Source organism: Sorex araneus, chromosome 1 (genome assembly GCF_027595985.1).
Source record: "Sorex araneus isolate mSorAra2 chromosome 1, mSorAra2.pri, whole genome shotgun sequence".
NCBI lineage: Eukaryota > Metazoa > Chordata > Mammalia > Eulipotyphla > Soricidae > Sorex > Sorex araneus.
Window position 1 is genome coordinate 120,314,663 of NC_073302.1, and position 21,462 is coordinate 120,336,124.

The following is a 21,462-nucleotide window of genomic DNA, read 5'->3' on the forward strand; positions in this document are numbered from 1 at the left end:
GACTGCCTAAGAGTAATTCACGATGCTTAAACAAGCAACTCTTTTTCTCAATGAAATTCTCTTTTGAGTAAGCTGTGCTGAGGGCTTACTCCTGGTTCTGTGCTCAGCGATCACTTTTGGCAGGGCTCAGGGGACCAAGTGGGGCACTGAGGATCAAATCCAGGTTGGTCGTATGCAAGGCAAGTGACCTGCCCGCTATACTATCTCTCCTGCCCCCCTTCCAATGAAATCTTACATACAAGCAAAGTCACTGGTTTTAAAACAAAAGAAGACCTGAGAGCCAGCCATTTGATCCTTCTCTCATTATCTGCAGTTCTTTAAAGTGGCTCTCTGAAGCAGCCTGAACCTTGATTATTTTACAACAAATTCTTATTATAGAAATGCAGAAAAAATAACTCATCAAAATTAAGGTCTCCAACTTGCCCAAGGCAAAGTTAATGGGAGAGCAAGAAACAAAACCATGACCTCTCAAATTCAAAACCTACTTTTACCCTCTTCTTTTTCTTATGATCACAACCAGACTTAAACAATCCCAATGATATTTCTATCTATAAAGCACTGCCTGACTTATAGAAGTACCTTTGACTACAGAGGTTCCAAACTTAAGTCTACAACTCTTAAAAAAAAAAAAGTAATAGGGGCTGGAGTGATAGCACAGTGGGTAGGGCGTTTGCCTTGCACGCGGCCGACCCGGGTTCAAATCCCAGCATCCCATATGGTCCCCTGAGCACCGCCAGGAGTAATTCCTGAGTGCATCGCCAGGTGTGACCCAAAAACCAAAAAAAAAAAAAAAAAAAAAAAAAAAAAGTAAAAAAAAAAAAAGTAATAATCACTCGGCACCTTCCTTAGAAATCTTAACACCCCCCGCCCCATCTCTGAAATCCATCTTTTTAAAGCAAACAGAAAAGCATCTCCGAGCTGCACAAGAGGCTACTACCACTCACCACGGGGTCACTCCAAGGCCCTCTGGAGTCTCACCCACTTTGGAATACACTGCTTAACATGTTCTGGTATAGCAATCCAGCTCCTTCCCTTCCACCCCAATCAATGGTCAGCCTTAGATATAATCTAAAATACTGCTGCTAACTGATCATCCTCCCATGCTCTGCTCTTTTATACAGGGAACATGTGCTTAGTAAGTATCAGTTCTACACTGGCAGAACTAATCTACCAATGAGTAGATAGAACTCATGCCCTCTAAGTAGTCATCACAGAGTAGGGTCAAATCTTCAAATACTAACAGTTTGTTTCTTTGCATATTCAATCCTAGGTCACTGCAAATACTACCCATCTGAAACTGCCATGAAATCATTTATTACTCAAGGGAGAAAGACTTTTAAGTGGCCATATGTAAAGTGTCCTCACACTATTAAAGAAAAGAACATGGATGGGTAGGGGTGGGAGATACATAGAAAACAAATTACTCTTTTCAAATAATTTACCTTTTATCTGCCAAAAGTTTGGTCAAACTTTTACATATAAAACTAGACACTGTGGGGGCTTGACAGATAGTACAGCGGGTGGGGCGTCTGCCTTGCACACAGCCTACCAGGATTCGATCCAGGGCACCCCATATGGTCCCTCAGGCACTGAGGGAGTGATTCCTGAGTGAAGAGCCAGGAGTAACCCCTGAGCATTGCTGGACGGGGCCAAAAAAACGAAAATGAAACACACCAAGGATCTAGACACTTTCTCCCTTTGGTTTCTGGGTCACACTCAACAATGCTTAGGTGGCCACACAGTGCCCAGCACTGAACTGGAACTTCCCACACCCAATACATGCTCGAGCTCTTTAGGTTATCTCCCAGGCCTCAAAACTGAATATTCTTATACCACTAACAACAACGAGTTAAACTTATTAGATTTTTACATTAGAGTCATGTCTAAAGAACATTTAGGTGTAGTAAGGTACAGGTACCAGGAGAGAAACATTTACCTATATCTTTCTTGTTTCAAAATTCCTATTCCTTCATGAAAGTAGGTTATATTTCATAAAAATAAGTTACATTCTATAAAAGTAATAAGTTACATTCTATAAAAGCTATAATCCCAAATATCATTAGAAACATATTCCTAAAAATTATAGATGATCAAATAATTTAAGAATTCTGCATCTTAAAAAATATTTTTTCAATTCAATACGTTGGCAAAATCCCACCTTTCAATTACAAGATTAAAATTAAAAATGATCATCTTTGGGCATAAAATTTTAGAACATACACTCACACACAAAAATGGAACTTGAAAAATAGCTAGGAAATTCCATCAAGTTGTAATTTTTTTGTATAAAGACAAAGGGTGCTAAAAATAAAATTTTATTCTTAACTCCAAATTCCAATAAATGTTAATATAAATTTCTAAAGTTACCTTTAAATCGTGAATTATTCTTAAAAATATTTTTTTATTTTCCACTCATATTTTTACAGGTTTCTAAGAATACAATTCTCACATCTCAATACAAATACCTTATAAAGAGACATTAAATATCTCTTGAGCAAAATGTGCTTGCATTAGCTAGATGCTAACAATGTAGAAAATGTAGGTTTAAGAATCAATATTATTAACCATCAAAATTAACCATTGAAGACTCAGGGTATACAATAGAAGTACCTGTGGTCCAGCACAGCTGATCTTACACACATCACAATAGTGAATCTGGGGTGGTTTGGGAGGCTGTTTTGGTTTCAGTTGTTTATTTTGGAATGGTGCTTTTTTAGTAAAGGTGGTCCCTGTCCAGGCAGCTGTGGCAGCAGCAGCAGCAGCTGCCGCCGCCGCCTGCTTCTGTTGCTGCTGCTGCTGTTGGTAGTAGGAGGATGCAGCTGAATACACTGCTGCTTCATAACCTGAATAAGATGTACCTTACAAATAAAATCAAACAAAGATTACGTTACAAAATTACAAAAGGCCAAGTTAAATGTTAGGAATTAAATTGAGACAAATCCTGATAAAAAGGTAGATTTACATATGCGTACTAACCCCCCACCCATCCCCCCAAAAAACCCCTAGTGGGAAAATAAAAACTTACCTTCCATTTTAGATAAGTTAATGAACAAACATTTACTCAAATTATGCCAGGTTTTATGAAGGTACATGGAAAGTGTAACACTCGCCTTAAAAAAACTAAGTCCTTGAACTTTAAGAAGTTTATAATTCATTCAGTTGGAATAATGTGACAGTGATAAACTAGGTGGTCAGAACCTGTAATTTTTCCAAATATTATTAATTCCTGTGAAGTACTACTTGGGAAGTGTTATATTTGAGGAAAATTTTAGGATACTAGAGAAGAAAACTCACGAAATATGGTTTGACATGCTCGGTGGCTAAAGGGACAGAAGTTAAGAAAGAAGAGGAAAGCAACACCAAGGTTTTCAATTCCAGTGAGTGACAAAATACAAGGAACTGATAGAATCTGATTTGGAGAAGTAAAGTAAATAAAGCTTAAAAAAACTTCCTGATATGGAATTGGAATGAAGATGAAAATACAGGCCAACAAGATGAAAAATTTTGTAACTAAAACCCTAATATACTGGTTCTCATCTTCTGAAATTAAAAAAAGCTCTTTATCCAATCACATGGACCCTATTCATTTCCATTATTTGAAGTCTCTAATGAACACTCTATGCTTATTATTAACATATATATGTTGTTTGTACTCAGTGATTTATGAAATTCAAAAACATCTCAAGCTGGAGCAATAGTACAGCAGAGGGCATTTGCCTTGTACTCAGCAGAGCCAAGTTGGATCCCTGGCACCCCATGCAGTTCTCTAAGCGCCACCAGGAATAATTCCTCAATGCAGAGCCAGAAATAACCCCTGAGCTCTGCTGTCTATGATCCAAACTATCACGCCATCATCTCCCCCTCCTCCTCCCCCTAAAAAAAAAACTGACCAAGTTTCTTATTTGCAAGTGCATCTCAAAACTGGTAAGCCTGGGGGGCTGGAGCAATAGTACAGTGGGTAGAGCATTTGCCTTGCACATGGACAACCCAGGTTCAATTCCCAGCATCCCATATGGTCCCCTGAGCACCGCCAGGAGTAATTCCTGAGTGCAGAGCCAGGAGGAACCTCTGAGCATAGCCAGGTGTGACCCCAAAAAGCAAAAAAACAAAACAAAACAAAAAAAACTGGTAAACCTGCCCCTTCCAAACTAAAACCTCTGGTACTTTGGTAGAAATCCCACCTACTGAATTAAAGAAAAGACTTCCCTTTTATCCCTACAGCAGAAATGGATGGGGAGAGACATTTAAAGTTTAAGAGATTCTGCATTTGTTAGGATGGCACAAAATTACTTAAAACTGAACTCTCTGGCTCTTAACTGCAGACTGCTATAACTGAAATATAAAAATTTATGACTCACTGATTCCAATATCTATCCACAAGAATAGAGAAGAAAACATGAATAAGAAATTTGAGAGTTAAGACGCACAGATAATTAAGATCACTGAAATCTAAAACTGGCCATATCCACAAGAACAACTATCAGGCAACTTTCATGAAAGACTTCCTAGACACTTATGTTAGATGATGAATTATATAAATATAAAACTAAGTCTCTCAAAATTAAAACTCCAAAAGATAGATTATACAATTAAGATAGTACGTGGCCACTTAAAAACTGAGTGAGCGGAGTGTTTGCCCCGCATGGGACCTACCCCGCTTCCATCCATGGCACCACACATAGTCCCCCAAGCCTGTCAGAAGTGGTCCCTGAGCAAAGCCAGGAATAAGCCCTAAGCACTGCCAGGTGTGGCTCAAAAAACCAAAACCAAACCAAACAAACCAATGTCTGCCATTGGAGCATGCCATATTAAATAAAAAAAGATTTCAGGGGCCAAAAAGATCATAGAGTCAAGGTTAAGGTGCATGTCTGAATCCTGGGCACAACATATGAGAACTGCCAGATATGGTTATCTCTGAGCACAACGCCAGGATTAAGCCCTAAAAACTGCCAGTTGGCTCCCCACAAGAAAATTTAAGAAAAGGTTCCATAGTAGTATCAAGGAATCTTTTTTTTTTTTTTTTTTTTTGCTTTTTGGGTCACACCTGGCAACAAACAGGGGTTACTCCTGGCTCTGCACTCAGGAATTACTCCTGGCGGTGCTCAGGGGACCATATGGGATGTTGGGAATCAGTCACGTGCAAGGCAAATGCCCTACCCGCTGTGCTATCGCTCCAGCCCCATCAAGAAAATTTCTTAACAGAGAAGAATGCAAATTATCAAAGTAAAAGATTTTGCAACCAACGCTGTAAAATTTGATTCAGTTAAGAGATGATGGGGTGGGATGTGCTATATGGGCTACACCCACAGCAGTGCTCAGGTAAATGATGCAAATGATGTTGGGGATCTGTGTAACCCATGCATGATTTCCCCAGCCCTTAAAGAGTGTAACACCAGAGAAAAGAAGGCAGCTGACTTATAAATGACCTTGCTTAGGGGTATCTTTACAATGGGGAAACCTGGTGGTCATGACTTTAAACCAGCAATTAACTTAGTATCTTCAACAAAGAGTCAACAGATTACTATATGCACTTGCTATGGAAAGAAGTCATTTTTCTTGGCAGGAGGTCCTTCCTTGGCAATGTTGGGCCAATTAGGCCAATACAAGACTGAGGAAACAGCACTGGCTCAGGTCCTGTGCTCCAGGGGTTACCCAGGCCACCTAAGTGGAGCTCGGGCCTTCAAAGGATGCACTCAGTGACACACAGAGCAGAGACCAAATCAGGGTCAGGAGCATGCAAGGCTACTTAACTCTCCTGGAATACTACGTTTTACTGACTAAAAAGTTCTCCGAATCTAAACAAAAATAAAACAGGTGAATTCGTATTATGGGATCATCTATAAGGAAACTGGTCTGAGCTCTTCAGTATTGTCGTAAGAGAGTAAACAGGTATAAGACAAAGAACAAGACATTAAGAAGAGATGAAAAGGTATTCCATGCACATGGATTGGGGAAAATCAACAAAATGTCTGTTCTGTCAAAAATTGTAAGATTTAATGCAATCCCAATAAAAATATCAGTAATTCCCCCTGTTGCCCTTTTTTGTTTTTGGGCCACATCTGGCAGTGCTCAGGGATCACTCCTGGTGGCCTGGGGGACCATATGAGTTTTTAGGGATCCAACTTCAGCCAACTACATTTAAAAGAAATGCTCTGCCTGCTGTACTATCACTCTAGCTCCTCAATGACATTTTAAGGCAGTAAGACAACAGATACCGTTTTATATGGAACCACACAAAACCCTGAACAGCTGTGGGAATCCTAAGAAAAAGATAAATGGAAGCATTGTGTATCTGAGCTCAACCTTTACAAAAAAAAGTGACGGTAGTAATTAAAATGGAGTGGTGCAGATATAAAAATAGAGATACAGATCAACGAGAAAAAATAAAAGCTCACATCCTGATTTATGACAAAAATCTAAAACTACAATGACGAATATCTTTGACAAATATTAGGAAAACCTGATAGCCACATGCAAACAAATGAAGCTGATTTACATTCTAGTCTTGTATACAAAAATAAACTTAAAGTAAATTAAAACCCTAGATGCACCAAATTGGAAAAAGCAACCGATCTGGATTAACAAAGCATAAACACAGAAGGCCTAACCTGTAACATTTTAGTAATCTCTCTTATACAAGGACTTAATATCTCCATGAGGAGATACAGCAATTTACATGGTTGGAGACCTGACTCAAGTGTTGGGGAAGAAGGCAGTTGGGATAGAGAAAGGCCCATCAGGACAATGATGTTCGGAAATGATCACTCAGGTTACCTGAGAAAGGGGTAACAGTGGAAGCTAGGTGGAGGAGTGGGAAGATAGGTGTTTAAAAGAAAAAAATAAGAGGGAGAGAGCAACAGTGCAGTGGGTGGGGCATCTGCCTTGCATCTGGCCAACCCAGGTTAGACCCAGGCACCTCATTTAGTCCTCAGTACCCCCAAGCATGCCAGGAGTGACCCCGGAGCACAGAACTAAAAGCCCTAAAAACTGTCAGGTGTGTCCCCCCGCCCAAGAAAAAATTTAAGCCAAAAGGGAACTAGTTCACAGGCTAGAAATATGTATTTGAAAAACACCTATTCATCAAAATTAATCTCAAGGTTAGACCCGTAAGTAAAGGGCAGCATTGCAAATATGAAGGGGGAATTAAAAGGAGCCCAAAAGCCCATTCTAAGTGACAACTTTGGGTCCTCTGGAGTGATGTGATGTGGCTTCAGCCTAAGCATGCCCCATATATGCTTGATGGGTTTACATAAAATCATTTTTTCCTTCTGGTATTTGTTTTTGTTCTGAAAACATAAACTGCAGACCTGGGAGATAGCTCCAAGATAGGGAATGCATGCTTTGGAGACGGAGGAGACCCAATTCAATCCCCAGCACTGGGTGGCCCCAAGCATGGGCAAGAACAGCTTCCCTAAGGCATCAAGATGAGAGTAGCCCCCAAGCGCTAACAGATATCACTCACACTCTCTCAAAACCCGGGTCAACTGCGTGCAAGGCAAACGCCCTACCCACTGTGCTATCACTCAAGCCCCGTTGAAAACATTTTAAAGAAGAAGACATTTTGATTATTTTAATTTGGTATGTTTCAAAATATAAAGATATTTATTTTGTTTTGGGGTTACACCTGGAGATGCTCAGGGATTACTCCTGACGGCATTTAGGGGACCATACGGCGTGCTGGGGATTGAACCTGGGTCGGCAGCATGCAAGGTGCACACTTTACCAGCTGTACTAGCTCTCCAGCCCAGTATAAAGATATGGGCAATGCAACTTTCCTGCAGAATTTAAACTTATTTTTAAAGAACCCACAGGGGTCTGGTACAATAAAAAAAAAGTTAAGGCATTTGCCTTGCACGCAGCCAACCTGTATTCAATCCAGCATTCCCTATGGTCACCTGAGCACCACTAGGAATAATCTGAGCCCCCTGGGTGGCATCAGTCCCTAACTCCCCGCAAAAGAAGAACCAATGAGGTTCAGAAGTCAGGGATATCGCTCAGTTGAGCACATACTTTGGATATATGAGATCCTGCGTCCAAGCCCAAAAACTTAAAAAAAAAAAAAAAGAATAATAGGGGGTTTAAAAGTATAGCGGGTAAGGTGCTGGCCTTGCATATGCACGACCTGGGTTTGATCCCTGACTACCCATATGGTCCCTTGACTACCGCCAGGGCTAATTCCTGAGTGTAGAGCCTGGAGTAACCCCGAGCATTGCTAGGTATGATGCAAAGACTGGTGAAAAAAAAAAGAATGAATTATGCATACATATTTGTATGTATATTTAATAAGTATAGAAAAGTTATACATTAAAATATTAATGCCAAGTAGCGGCAGATGTCTAGTTTTTTTAATCGCTTAAAAACTCAGTTTTAAAACAATTATTATTCTTGAAATGAAGCAGCAATAAAAATTATCTTCAGGGGACAGTATAGCACACAGGGCACTTGTCTTGCACAAAACAGACCCGGACCCAGGTTTAATCCCTGGCACTACACACATGGTCCCCAAACCCTGTCAGAATTGATCCCTGTGAGCAGAGCCAGAAGTAAGCCCTGAGCACTGCTGGGTGTGACCTCAAAACAAGAAAACAAAGACAAAATTGCCTTTATTCTACATAAGTTATATTTAACAGACAAAATGGCAGTGACAGAAAAAGAGAGGGAAAAGTACATGGAACAGAGAATAGGAAAAAGTATCACTAGTACTCACACTTTGTTGAAGTTTTTCTGAAGTGTTAAATCAGACTTAACTGAAATACTTCCATTAGTTATATTAACTAATATATAGTTGTATCATATTTTTACATTTTTAAAAGGCATAAACACCTTATCTGAACAATTCTGAATGATAAAGCTCCTAAAATATTTATTTCTATGGCGTCTTCTAATTTCTATTTGGTTGTCCCAGTTAACTTAAAAATCTTGGGAGAGTTCAGAAGACGGTTTGGTGGCTACAAGTGCTTGCCTGGTAAGCATAAAACTGCAAACTCAAACCCTGGAACTTTCTGCATAAGTAGTGAGGAGACCCTCAGTAAGGGATCCCTGGTGATGAGAAAAAATTACTGCTTACTACCACCATTAAGATCTCCTATTTGACACATCTACTGCGAGATGAGAACAAAACTCCACAGCGGAGATCTAAGGCTTTCCCAATTGTGTTTCCAATTCAATTTCCTAATCATTCCCCACATATATCCTATTTTCCAGTCCCAACAAACTATTGTTCCAAATACTCCACATCTGCCTAATTCACCTTTATATTCCTACCATCTACCATTGCACTAGGTATAGGTAAAAGACTTGGAGAAATAAAGTAAATTTAAAGTCAGTAGCTAGGCCTCTAACACTCATGCTACAACCAAGTTTCAAGAGGTGAGAAATACAACTGTCCGTGACCCTTTAAATCATCCAAGGAACAATATAGGAAACTTAATGAAAGATAACAAGCCACATAGCAATATAATGCTGTTTGTCTACTAAAAAGCAAAGTGCACTACAATACTGCCAAATTCCTCAGCTGGAAATTAACAACAGCAGTAGATAAAAGTAAGGTTTTAGTGCTTATAAATCTCTAGGGAAAATAGAGCTATTTATGGAAAATTAAGCTGATCTGGCCTGCCAAGAGACTGTGTTACATAATTTCATCTAAAAGATATTTACAAAGGCTACACATTATTTTCATATTATTCTCATAGTGAAGAAATACCTCCTTGAGGGCTAAAATAAATGATATAACACCTTGTCATGGTATTCCTTAAATGTTAATACTGAGTTTCAAATTCATTTGGCAAAACCAGAAAAGAAAGGAAATAACCTCATAGACACTTGGGTATGATTTTTCTCTTATTGCAAGGGTAGGCCCAAGACTCTCAATGAGGTTCGAATCCCCACAAATAATTCTACATTTTGTCGAGTGTTCTGGCTTAAAAAAAAAAATTTTTTTTAAAGGAAAAGCATACAATTTACAATTCACATTCTACAACAAATCTGTCAATTCAATTCTTGCCTTTTTAAGTAAAATTACTACACACCCCCCCCCCAAGATCACTCGAGTAAGTCTCTATAATTTGTGCTGGGAGTACAATTAGTACCACACTAACCTTAAATAACCTTATTTGAGTTATCCTGCATGCAATAACTTTAGGTTTAATTTGTCTTATCATTTAAAGACAATGTATCAGTCTTACCAGAATAAGTAACTGCTGTGGTACTATAAGTAGCACTCTGGGTATAGGATGGCACCACAGTAGCTGCAGCTGCCACTGGCTGTACGGTTGAAGATACAGGATAAATGGAGAAAGTAGTGGTAGCTGGACTTGGTGTAGCTGGTTTTATGGCTGTCACTTGTCGAGTCTGTTGGGCTTGTGTATACTGAGTTGCACCTTGGCTATAACCTGCTTTGGGGGCTAAGAGGGAAAGAAACAAACATATTAGAAGGCTGACCCACTACAATTATTATAAATTGCAGTTTCTTTTTTTTTTTCCTCAGAGGAGAAAGTTTTTTATTCATCAAATATGGGAAATGATGGGAAAATAAGATACTCAGATGTAAAAAAATGATACCAGACTCTAATACTATGAAAAAAAATACCTGAAATAGGTTTAAAACTTAAATTTAAAATTTCAAAACTGTAAAACTTTAGGAACAAATGTGGGGAGAGAATTCTGACATTGATCTTGGTGGTGAATTTTTATATGTTACACCAAAAATACAAGCAAGAAATAAATAAGAGGGACTGCATCAAATTAAAAATCTTTTGCATTGCAACAAATGACCACATCTCTGCCAGTTGATCAGTAGAAGCAATCTGTTTGAAAAAATTTTCATTTTATTTTTATTAAATAATCATGATTTACAAAGTTATTGATAGATGAGTTTTAGGCAAAAATATTTCCTCAGCAATCCCACCACCACTGTCAACTTCCCTCTGCCAATGTTCCCGTATTTCCCTCCCCTCCCCAGCCCCCACCCCATCCCGCTGGTAAACTTGACAGTCACATTACAAGGTTTCAGGGGTTGCCACTTAGATCTCATGTTTTCAGTTTTGTTGAGTACGTGTTTTAGATATGTGGCTAGACCACTCACCCGTATTAACAGTATAACTGAAGCCCCGATGCCTGCTCACCTGTTACTTCCCATTCTCTTCTTCCGTACTAGATTTCTTTCCTTCTTTGTCTCTCTCCTAACTACTGAGAGCAGCAATGAATAATGGTGATCATATGTCCTCTTGAGGAGTATTTTTATGTCTGGGGGTAGATGCCCCAAAGTGGAATTGCTCGGTCATATTTTAGCATAATTCTAAGCCTACCAAAAATGCTCAATATGGACCGTTTTCCTCATTTGGGGCTTTGTTGCAAGATATTAGATTGTGACCTATTGAATAGAGAGTCTATCTTTTAAATTGCAGTTTCTTGGAAACTAGAAAAACAGATAGCGTAACTCTAAATTCCATGCTAGCAATTTCTTTCCAGCAAAAGGGATACAATTTCTTTTTCTTTTTTTTTTTTTTTGCTTTTTGGGTCACACCCAGCAATGCTCAGGGGTTACTCCTGGCAGTGCTTGGGGGACCATATGGGATGCCGGGGATCAAACCGGGTCGGCCGCGTGCAAGGCAAACGCCCTACCTGCTGTGCTATTGCTCCGGCCCCGGGATACAATTTCTTATTAATGACTGAATTAATTAACATCCATATAAGCTAACCTGCCATGCCTTTAGAGGCTTTCTAAAATGACACTGTGGCAAATTCTACAACTAAATTAAATATTGGTATTAAGGGATGAAGCGACAGTAAAGCAGGTAAGAACGAGTCTTGTCTTGCATGCAGCCAACTAGTGTTTGATCCCTGGCACTACATGTATGACTCCTGGGCACTGCCAGGAGTGATTCCTAAGGGCCCTAGATGCAACACATCCCAAGCTAACAGAGGAGGAGGATAGAGAGGAAAGGGGGGAAGGGGGGAAGGGGGAGGGGGAGGTGTTAGAAAGTCTTTGATCAAGGAGGTAGTTCCAAGGGCTGGAGGGCAAGCTTTGCATGTGGGAGGGCCAGGTCCCATCCCCAGCAGCACACCGTTTCCTGATGACCAAGCCTAGCACGGCCTATTGTCTCCTCCAAATGATCTTACTAAATTTTACCTTTATAATGAAAAAAATTGGAGGGAAAGCTTTGTACCACACCCATACTCCTGATGGTGCTCATGGGAACTGTATGTGGTGCCAGGTATTGAGCCATAGTTCTGAACTTTGCATGCAAGGCAAGAGCCTAAACCCCTGTATAGATCTCTGTCCTGTATGAAATTTGAACCATACATAGATGAGAACAGTGTACAAAAGAAAACTAACATCCAATAGCTAACTGACTTGCAAAAGGTTACATAATCCATGCGAGAGCTTAATTCTAGATTTTTGACTTTTATATAATCTAGAATTAAAAAAATATTTTTAATAAAAAAATTTTTTTAATTCTTTTTAATTGAGTCACCATGAAAAGTTACAGGGCTTTCAGGATCAAGTCTTAGTCATACAATGATCAAACACCCATCCCTTCACCAGTACACATGTTCCAACACCAAGAACCCCAGCATACCCCCCCCACCCTCCCAGTCTATCTGTGTGGCAGATGATAATCTAGAATTCTTAAGCACATTGCCTGATAGCTGTTTGACTGTTAACAAGAACTTCATTAGATCTTATATAAACAAATCATTAGGGAAGGGAGAGACTAAGAAAAGTCAGGGTCATCAAATTTTAAGAGAACTTTTAAACTGTTTTGAAGGAATTCAAGAGTCTTGGAAATACTTAAAAAGTATTCCAAAGAGAGCTCAGTCAACAGCCTCACTTAGAAACACGAGATCAAAGATGAAGATAAAAATCATGTGCCCACTGTTGGTAAAGCCAGGGCGAGAAAGTCCATCTACCCTTCCCTAATCAAGGCTCTAACTATTCACCTTCAAGATCCTTCAAACAATTAAAAGAATTACCTGCCTAACAGAAATGGGTTTTGTCTTTATTCTTAAATTCCTATTTTTAGAAAATCTATTTTTTAAAGACTAAAAATGTGCACGTTTCTCTGAAGACATTTCCTATATTTGAATCCTTATAAACACTAGTGGTTGGTAACAAGTGACTGTCACCACAAATCAGAAAAAGATGAATTAAAAACACTGGTCCAAAGGGTGTCCTCTAGTTTCAAAGGCAGTCAGTATGCTCTGGATAGTTGTGCAGAGATATGACTGCTCCAAAAAGTTACCACTAGGAGACCAGAAATAAAATATGTTTTTAGGAGAAAAAGATATGATCATCAATTATTTCCATGGCCTTCTCTCTGGAATGCAAAGGCATCACAGCAGAGAAAGAGAACATAGCTAGAACCAGCTTTTCTTTTTTTTAGAACCAACTTTTCTAGATGATAAACCAGAACTGAGTTTAGATGAACTTCAGAAGCTTATCTCCAAAACAAAAACAAAAACCCCAACCCCCACACTGGTCTTACATTTAACCAGCTTACAATGGAACCATGCACCCAACTTCAACTCACCTGTCTGATAGTAGGTTTCAGCCACGGAGGGCTGAGGCTGGGCAGCAGCAGCCACAGCAGCAGCGGTTGCTGTCGGCTGCTGATAGTACTGCTTACTATCATAAGCGACTGCAGGAGCTGTGGACCTTACATAGGAGTATGAATCCTAAAGAGAAAGGAAATGAAAGGAAACCTGTTGTGAGTGAAGTGGCTGGAAAAACAAAACCCCGTCTTTACTATATAACAGTATAATAAAAGAAAACAAAAGACTAAGTATGTACCCAGACCTAACTATAAGGGCCAAATCAAGTACAAAGGAGATTCATTTTCAGCTTCATCAGGTAAGACCAAATCCATTTCAAGTTTAGCTTTATAACTATCATTGATAATTTAGGACACTATGCAGTACCAGGGACTAAATTCATAGACCCTCACATACTAGACATGTACTCTATCACATAAGGTATCTCCTTGACCTCTGAAAGTAAGCTTTAAAAAGATTAATGTTGTGACTGGGGGGGAGGCGGAGGCTGACTTAAAAGGACTGAACACATGTTTGAATGCAGGAGCTCAGGGTTTACTACTGGCTGCGCGCAGTGATCATTCTTGGTGGGCTTGAGGGACTGTTTGGGTACTGTTTGGGATCAAACCCAGATCAACAGCAAGTCAAGTGCAGAACCTGCTATACAATGGTGTGTGCCTCAGGAGCCCAGGCCTGATCCCTGACAAGCGCTGTATCCTCCTCTACCACCACCACCACCACCACCACCACCACCACCACCGGAATTGGCTCTGAGTGAGATCAGTAACAACCCCCACAAAAAGCATTTAAGACAGTCAGATTAATGTTATTAAAAATTCACAGCAATAATGCCTAAAGATGGATCCTAAAGTAAAACATACCTAAACGTTCTTAAGTTTGTGATGCTTTTAAGTTTTTTAAAAATCCTTTCTCACGATTAGGAGTTTCCAGAAAAAAGGAATAACACATATAAATATATCTCAGGTAAAAGAAGATTAAGGAAAGATGGGCTGAATTTTGGCACTGAATAAAATAAATAGGGATAGAGAGATATGTAAAAGCAAAGGGTGAAGCAGGCAGAACCTCGTAAAAGATGGGCTTTATGCACTCCCATACTTTTTTTTTTTTTTGCTTTTTGGATCACACCCAGTGATGCTCAGGGGTTACTCCTGGCTCTGCACTCAGGAATTACTCCTGGTGTGCTTGGGGGACCATATGGGATGCTGGGAATCAAACCCAGGTCGACCATGCAAGGCAGTCGCTCTACCCTCTATTCTAGCTATTGCTCCAGCCCCTGCACTCCTATACTTGAGAAGAATGTTGTTTCTCAACCTCCCACCTTGGTTCCTTGCTGTGAGCCCTCTGTCCTACAGGCTGGGCCCTAGATACCTGCTATGGCTCTCCATTTATGCAATTTTTACCTGCAGTAATATTCTGGAGGCCCCTAGGAAAGAAATGGATCTCAATTAAGAAATGCTGCCTTTGGCACAAAACTCAGATCAAAATGGTTTAAAAGACCTCGGTATCAGACCTGAATCCATAAGGTACCTGGAGGAAATTAGTGCAGAACCCTCTATAACACTGAAGTGAAAGGCATCTTCAAGAATGAAACACCACTGACCAAACAAGTGGAAGCAAAGATATACAAATGGGACATTAAACTAATAAGCTTCTGCACTTCAAAAGAAACGATGACCAAGAAAGACAGCTCACAGATTGGGAAAAATTATTTACCCAATACCCATCGATAAGGAGTTAATATCTAAGATTCATAAGGCATTGGTAGAACTTAAAAAAAAAAAATCCAACCCCATCAAAAAAGGGGAGAAGAAATGAATAGAAACTTCCTCAAGGAAGAAATACAAATGGCCAAAAGACACATGAAAAATGTTTTATGTCATTAATCATCAGAGAGATGTAAATCAAAACAACGAGATAGCTCACACCACAGAGACTGGCACACATCAAAAAGAACAAGAACAACCAGTGCTGGCACAGAAACAGTAAGAAAAGGAATCTCCTTCATCGTTGGTTGGAATGCCAACTGGTCCAGCCTTTTTGCAAAAAAATCTGGGCATTCTCAAAAAGCTAGAAATTGGGCTTCCATACAACCCAGCAATATCACTTCTGGGAATATACCCAAACACACACAGTAGAAATGCCATCTGCACTTCTATGTTCACTGCAGCACTATTCACAATAACCAGAACCTGGAAACAACTCGAGGACCTGAGAAAAGATGACTGGTTAAAGAAATGATGGTACATCACACAATAGACTACGACACAGCTGTTAGGAAAAATTGAAGTTATGAAATTTGCTTATAAATGAACAGATATGGAGGATATCATGCTGACTGAAATGAGTCAGAAGGAAAGGAACAGATACAGAATGATTGCACTCATTTGTGTGAATAAAAAAACAACATAAGACGAGGCTAATATCCAAGGATAGTGAAAACAAGGGCCAGGAGGATTGGTCCATGGTTGGAAGTTTGCCTCAAGTGTTGAGGGAGAAAGCGACTGGGATACAGAAGGCACCAGTATGTCAAAGATAGTTGGAAATGATCATTCTGGGTAAGAACTGTGTGCTGAAAGTAGGTAAACGAACAAACATGATAACCTCTCAGTATTTGTACTGCAAACTATGATGCCCAAAAGGCAAAAGGAAGGAGAGGGGGAGGGGGAAGGGGGAAGGGAGAAGGGGAAGAAGGGAAGAAGGGGAAGGGGGAAAGTGGGGAAGGGGAGGGAGAGAGCCTGCCATAGAGGGGAGGGGATTGAAAGAAACTGGATGGTGGGAAATGCACATTGGTGGATGGATATTAAAACACTATATGACTGAAATGGGATCTTGAACAGCTTTGTAATTGTGTATCTCATGGTGATTCAATTTAAAATTGAGAGAGAGAGAGAGAGAGAGAAAAAGAAAAGGAATAGATAGAATGATTTTTCTCATAAAGATACAAAGCAAGGTAGCAACAAAGTTCCAAATGCAACATAATGGTAGAACTGATCTATACAATATTTTGGAGGCAGGGAGGGGAGAGGCTTGGGGAGGCAGAATATTGGGGGAGAGATAGTGTGTACTCTGGTGGTATTAGGGAACCTGAGGACAGTGGTGGAAGTTGACACTAATGGTGGAATTGGTGCTGGGACATTGTATAACTGAAACTCCATCATGAATAACTATAAATAACAGTGCCTTCATATTAATACAAAAAAGTGAAAGAAAAAGAGATAAATGCTGCTTTTGACGAATATATATATAAAAATAGTCAAAATCCAGAAGTACCAAACTTTATAAGACAGATCTAAAAAACAAAACCAGACAAAGAATGAGGACCAAGTTTAAAGAAGTTTACTGTTAAAAAAAAAAAAAAACTCAAAAAACCAAAAACAGTTTAATGCCTCTATCAAGCATAATTATACAACAAGAAATTGGTTTTTAGGGCTGGAGAGGTAGTATAATGGGCAGGGCGTTTACCCTGCATGCAGCCAATTGCAACTGGGTTTCAATCCCCGGCATCCCGTACGGTCCCCGGTGCACTGCCAGGAATAGTTCTGTAGTGTAGAACCAAAGTAACCCTTGAGCATCACCACATGTGGCTCAAAGAAACAACAACAAAAAAGGGGGGGAGGAAGAGATCAGATTTTTTTCATAAAGACAGAGTTATGTAAAGAAGAACATTATTTTAGCCTGCTCTTCAAGCCCATGTTCTCCTTTGAGCATGTACTTCCTCTCTTTGGGGGGGGGGGGCAGGGGGAAGAGGTGAGAGAGTGAGGGAGCAAGGGGGAGAGAGAGAGAGAGGTTTTACATACCAGTAAGAAGGAACACCTTTATGGGAAGAAAGCAGCACGGGCCACAGAATTCTCACCCTCAGAAAGTTTCAAGACTATATGCAGTATCTGTCCTCTATAGTTTAAACTCATGGTTCTCAAAATTGGAGGAGACATAGCCACGATTCAAGTGATACCATAGTAATAAGGGCATTTTCTCCGGTGTCTTATTTTTCCTCTAAAAGTGCAGCAAAACTGGGTTGGAAAAAGTTCAACAGGTTGGGGCATGCTCTTGACACTATATAGGTTCTTGACACTATATGACCCCCTGAGCATGACCCCCTGAGCACCACCAGGACCAGCTCCTGAGCACAGAACCAGGAATAACCCAAAACCCAAAGAAAAAAAGGCTTGTAATAAAATTAAAATATTTAACTAGTAATCTAATAATTCAAATTTAAAAATTAAAGCCAACACAGATAAAAACCTGGTATGAATGGAGGGGCGCGGTAAGAGGGAGGATTAGTACAATAAGTATGGTGTTTGCCTTGTCAATGGCCAACCCAGGTTTGATGCCCAGCACCCCAAATGGTCTCCTGAGCACCGCCAAAGAGTGATCCACGAGCGCAGAGCCGGAAGTAATCTTTGAGCACCACCAGTGTTGCCCCAAAACAAAACAAAAACAATGGAAGGAAACTTAGTGCGTGGTCCCTGACTCACCCTTTCGGAAGGCGTGCTTCAGGTGAGGCATACTTCGCAAGACTCAAGTCTGAGAATCTCTATGAGGACACTGAACCCTAAATGAAGGCAACTAATGCTTACTGAATCCAGCGGTGTTCTTACCTGGTAGTTTTGGGTAGTAGCTGGCGGCGGCGGCGGGGGTGCTTCCTGTTGCCTCTGCGTGTAACCGTAATCAGTTGCTGTATGTGCAGTGGGATAGCCTCCATAAGCAGCGGCTGTGGCAGCAGCTGCAACAGCTACTGGAGCAGGTCGGGCAACTGCAACTGTGGCGGCTGCTGGTGCGTAAGCAGCAGTAACTGTGTGAGCAGCTACTGGGGCCTGGTGGACGGTGTAGCTAGCAACTGTGGTTGGATGAGAATAGGCTACACCCGAAGCTGGCTGCTGGCTATATTGTAGAGTGGAAGAACAAAATAATACAATTTTAAAAGTATAGGAACTGAATCAACTTAAATGAAAAGCATAGTTTCAGGCAATTACGAACTACAAAAGACCAGGTATTTGGCTTTTAAAGCAAAATATATTAATTTAATAGACTTTCTAATCAACACCATTATTTATTGTGTGATTCTGCTGTATACTTTTTATTAATATTTTAAATCTTTATAAATTTTCATTTTCTTAATCTCAACGTGTTAGATATTCAGTTTGAAATCACAGATCGTATCCCAAAGCAGTAAGGGATAAGGGATAGCAGTATTAAAAAGAAAGAAAAACTGATCAAACAAGAAATTAAAATGTAACTTTTGATATGATCCTTATGATGTCCTAGTTTTTTTAAAAAAAACCTCTACATAGATATAAAGAAAAATACTGTATTCAACTTAACAATGGAAAAAGATAAGGGAGAAATTATTCCCTAACTGACACAAATGCTTCTGATGCCCTAGATCAGTACTTCTCAGCCAGGTACCACTTGACTCCCTGTGAGCCCTAGAATATTCCAAGACAACAGGTTAAAAACTGTCAATGGCAAGCCCTGGCATGAGACTAAGGGTCAAAACGACAGGACAGGGCACCATAGGTTAGAAACGAGGTTGGAAAGGGGGTCATAGTTGGAACAAGGTTGAGAAACACTGCTTGAGCTCTCTAGAGCATGGGGAAATGCAGGAGATTTTGCTTCATCCCCCAGCCTCCATGGGACATTAGCCGTGTCTGGAGATATTTTGACAGTAGGCTGCAGAGTAGGCTGTGGTGATATACAACTACTGGCATCGAATGTGCAGAAACCAGTGATGAATGGTGCTACATGTCCTACATTGCACAAGACAATGACCCACAACAAAGAATTTCCTAAGAATGTCAGTAGGACTGAAGTTGAGAAATCTTGTTCTGTTTAGAGTACAAAACCTACATGAAATATCTATTATTTCGGATAAAATCCTTTCATTATACAAATTAAAAAATCTCTTTAAAATATAGCACATGTTGAGGCAGAACAGATAGTACAGGGGCTAGGGCGCTTGCCTTACATCCCACCAACCCTTGTCGGAGTCCCTGGCATCACACACAGTTCACCATGAGGGCCAGGGGTCACTCCTGAGCATAAAAAAGGAAAAGCCCCTTAAGCACTGCTGGGTATGGTCAAAAAATAATTACAAAAAATTATTCCCTTTTACCTACTGTAAAAGGAGACCTAAGATGCTTAGCAATCATTCTTTAAACTGTAAAAACATTTTCCAAAACCAAACATTTAAATGAATTTTCAGCTTAAGTTATTATGTTCAACTTAGACTGAGAACCCATGTTACATAAAACAGAAAAGCTTCTGATGCCACCATATGAAAAGTATTATTTGTTGTCCTAGGTTCTCTGAAAAAGACTAATTCCTTGTAAAAGCTGTATTCTAAGGGAGATATGCCTTCTTAAAAAAAAAAGCCTCATCAGCTAATCAACAGCTTTTAGCTAACCATAAGTTTTAATGAGCCAATAGTTAAGAATAGCTACAGAAATATGTAAATCTGTAACTGTACCCTCACTGGTGATTCATTAATAAAAAAAATAATAATAAATTAAAAAAATAGCTACGGGAAAAAAATATGAGCAAGACATAAGCTGAAGCTGCACTTAGTAAGCTAGTGTCTGGATTCATGATACAGGATATTCTTCACTGGTACGCACATCACCACAGAAACGTGGCATGCAATTAAAATTTGTACATTTCACCATACAGTTGAATCCTCCACATTTCTACAGGTTCCTGGAAATATTTTTAAGGTTTCTTGGTCTTAAAAATGGATTTTAATCAGAAAAGATAACATAATACACCCAAGTCTTTAAATGATGTTTCATACAAGATTTTCTGGAACCCCACAAGCTCCCAATCAATATTATAATAAAATAATAGTGAATAAAAGTTATGTACAAGAACCTACTATACTACTGAAAACACTGATTAATTAGAATGTGTTCAATGGAATCAATATGAAGCTTTAAGTATGGGCATAATATTGGTACTATTAGAGAGCAGAGGACCTGGGGACATTCAGTCTAGAAAACGAGACTGGGGAAGAAATGACAGCTGCCTTCTAAGAGAAGAGACTTACTCCATGCTGCTCCAGAGAACAGAACTAGAATCAATGGATGGAAGGGTGGCAGATTTCAGCCCAATATGAAAAAGAAAAAAAACAAAAACAAAAACTTAGAACAGAGTCCAAAGAAACTCTTATAATTTTTATTTGGATGAGGGTTTTTATATTTTGATATTAAAATTAGCCAACAATTCCACATATATGCCAAACATAAGACAAGAAAAGTGAGTCTAAATAGATTTGGGATTGACATTTTCTATGGATAATTCCACATTCTTTTTTTTTTCTTGCTTTTTGGATCACACCCGGCGATGCACAGGGGTTACTCCTGGCTCTGCACTCAAGAATTACTCCTGGTGGTGCTTGGGGGACTATATGGGATGCTGGGAACCAAATCCGGGTTGGCCAAGTACAAGGCAAACGCCCCACCCGCTGTGCTATTGCTCCAGCCTCTAATTCCACATTCTTAAAGAAAAATGCCAACAACATACTGAATGTCTTCAAAATCCCTAAAACTGAAAAGAAAAAAACACTGAAATATAAATGTCAGTTCTATAAAATCTTTAACATTCATGAGATAAGATTTTACACAGTTGAGGCTGGAGCGAAAGCACAGAGCGTAGGAGTCTGCCTTGCATGCAGCCAACCCGGGTTCGATTCCCAGCATTCTATTTTCCCTGAGCACTGCCAGGAGTAATTCCTGAGTGCAGAGCCAGGAGTAACAACTGTGCATCGCCAGGTGTGACCCAAAAAGAAAAAAACAGATTTTACACAGTCAAACTACAATGGAAAGGGTTTTTCTTATGCATATTCCTGTGCAAATTCCATTCATCTCACTGTTCATTATCAAAACGTTCACATTTCTCCAAAATGCGTGTGAATGA

General features: G+C 39.7%; 1 protein-coding gene across 6 annotated transcripts in view; it reads right to left on the minus strand.

The window, feature by feature from the left end:
• ZFR (zinc finger RNA binding protein) overlaps positions 1 to 21,462 on the minus strand; it is a 75,188-nt gene that overhangs the window by 37,935 nt on the left and 15,791 nt on the right. For 4 of the 6 annotated variants that reach the window (XM_055145457.1, XM_055145580.1, XM_055145692.1 and 1 more), the window contains 5 exons: positions 20,594 to 20,617; positions 18,153 to 18,435; positions 13,533 to 13,677; positions 10,185 to 10,403; positions 2,611 to 2,858 (listed from right to left, as the gene is read on the minus strand). In XM_055145457.1, the coding sequence (XP_055001432.1) occupies positions 2,611 to 2,858; positions 10,185 to 10,403; positions 13,533 to 13,677; positions 18,153 to 18,435; positions 20,594 to 20,617 (919 nt within the window). The remainder of the gene's footprint in view (positions 1 to 2,610; positions 2,859 to 10,184; positions 10,404 to 13,532; positions 13,678 to 18,152; positions 18,436 to 20,593; positions 20,618 to 21,462) is intronic. The other 2 variants (XM_055145519.1, XM_055145634.1) reach the window with 1 other exon arrangement.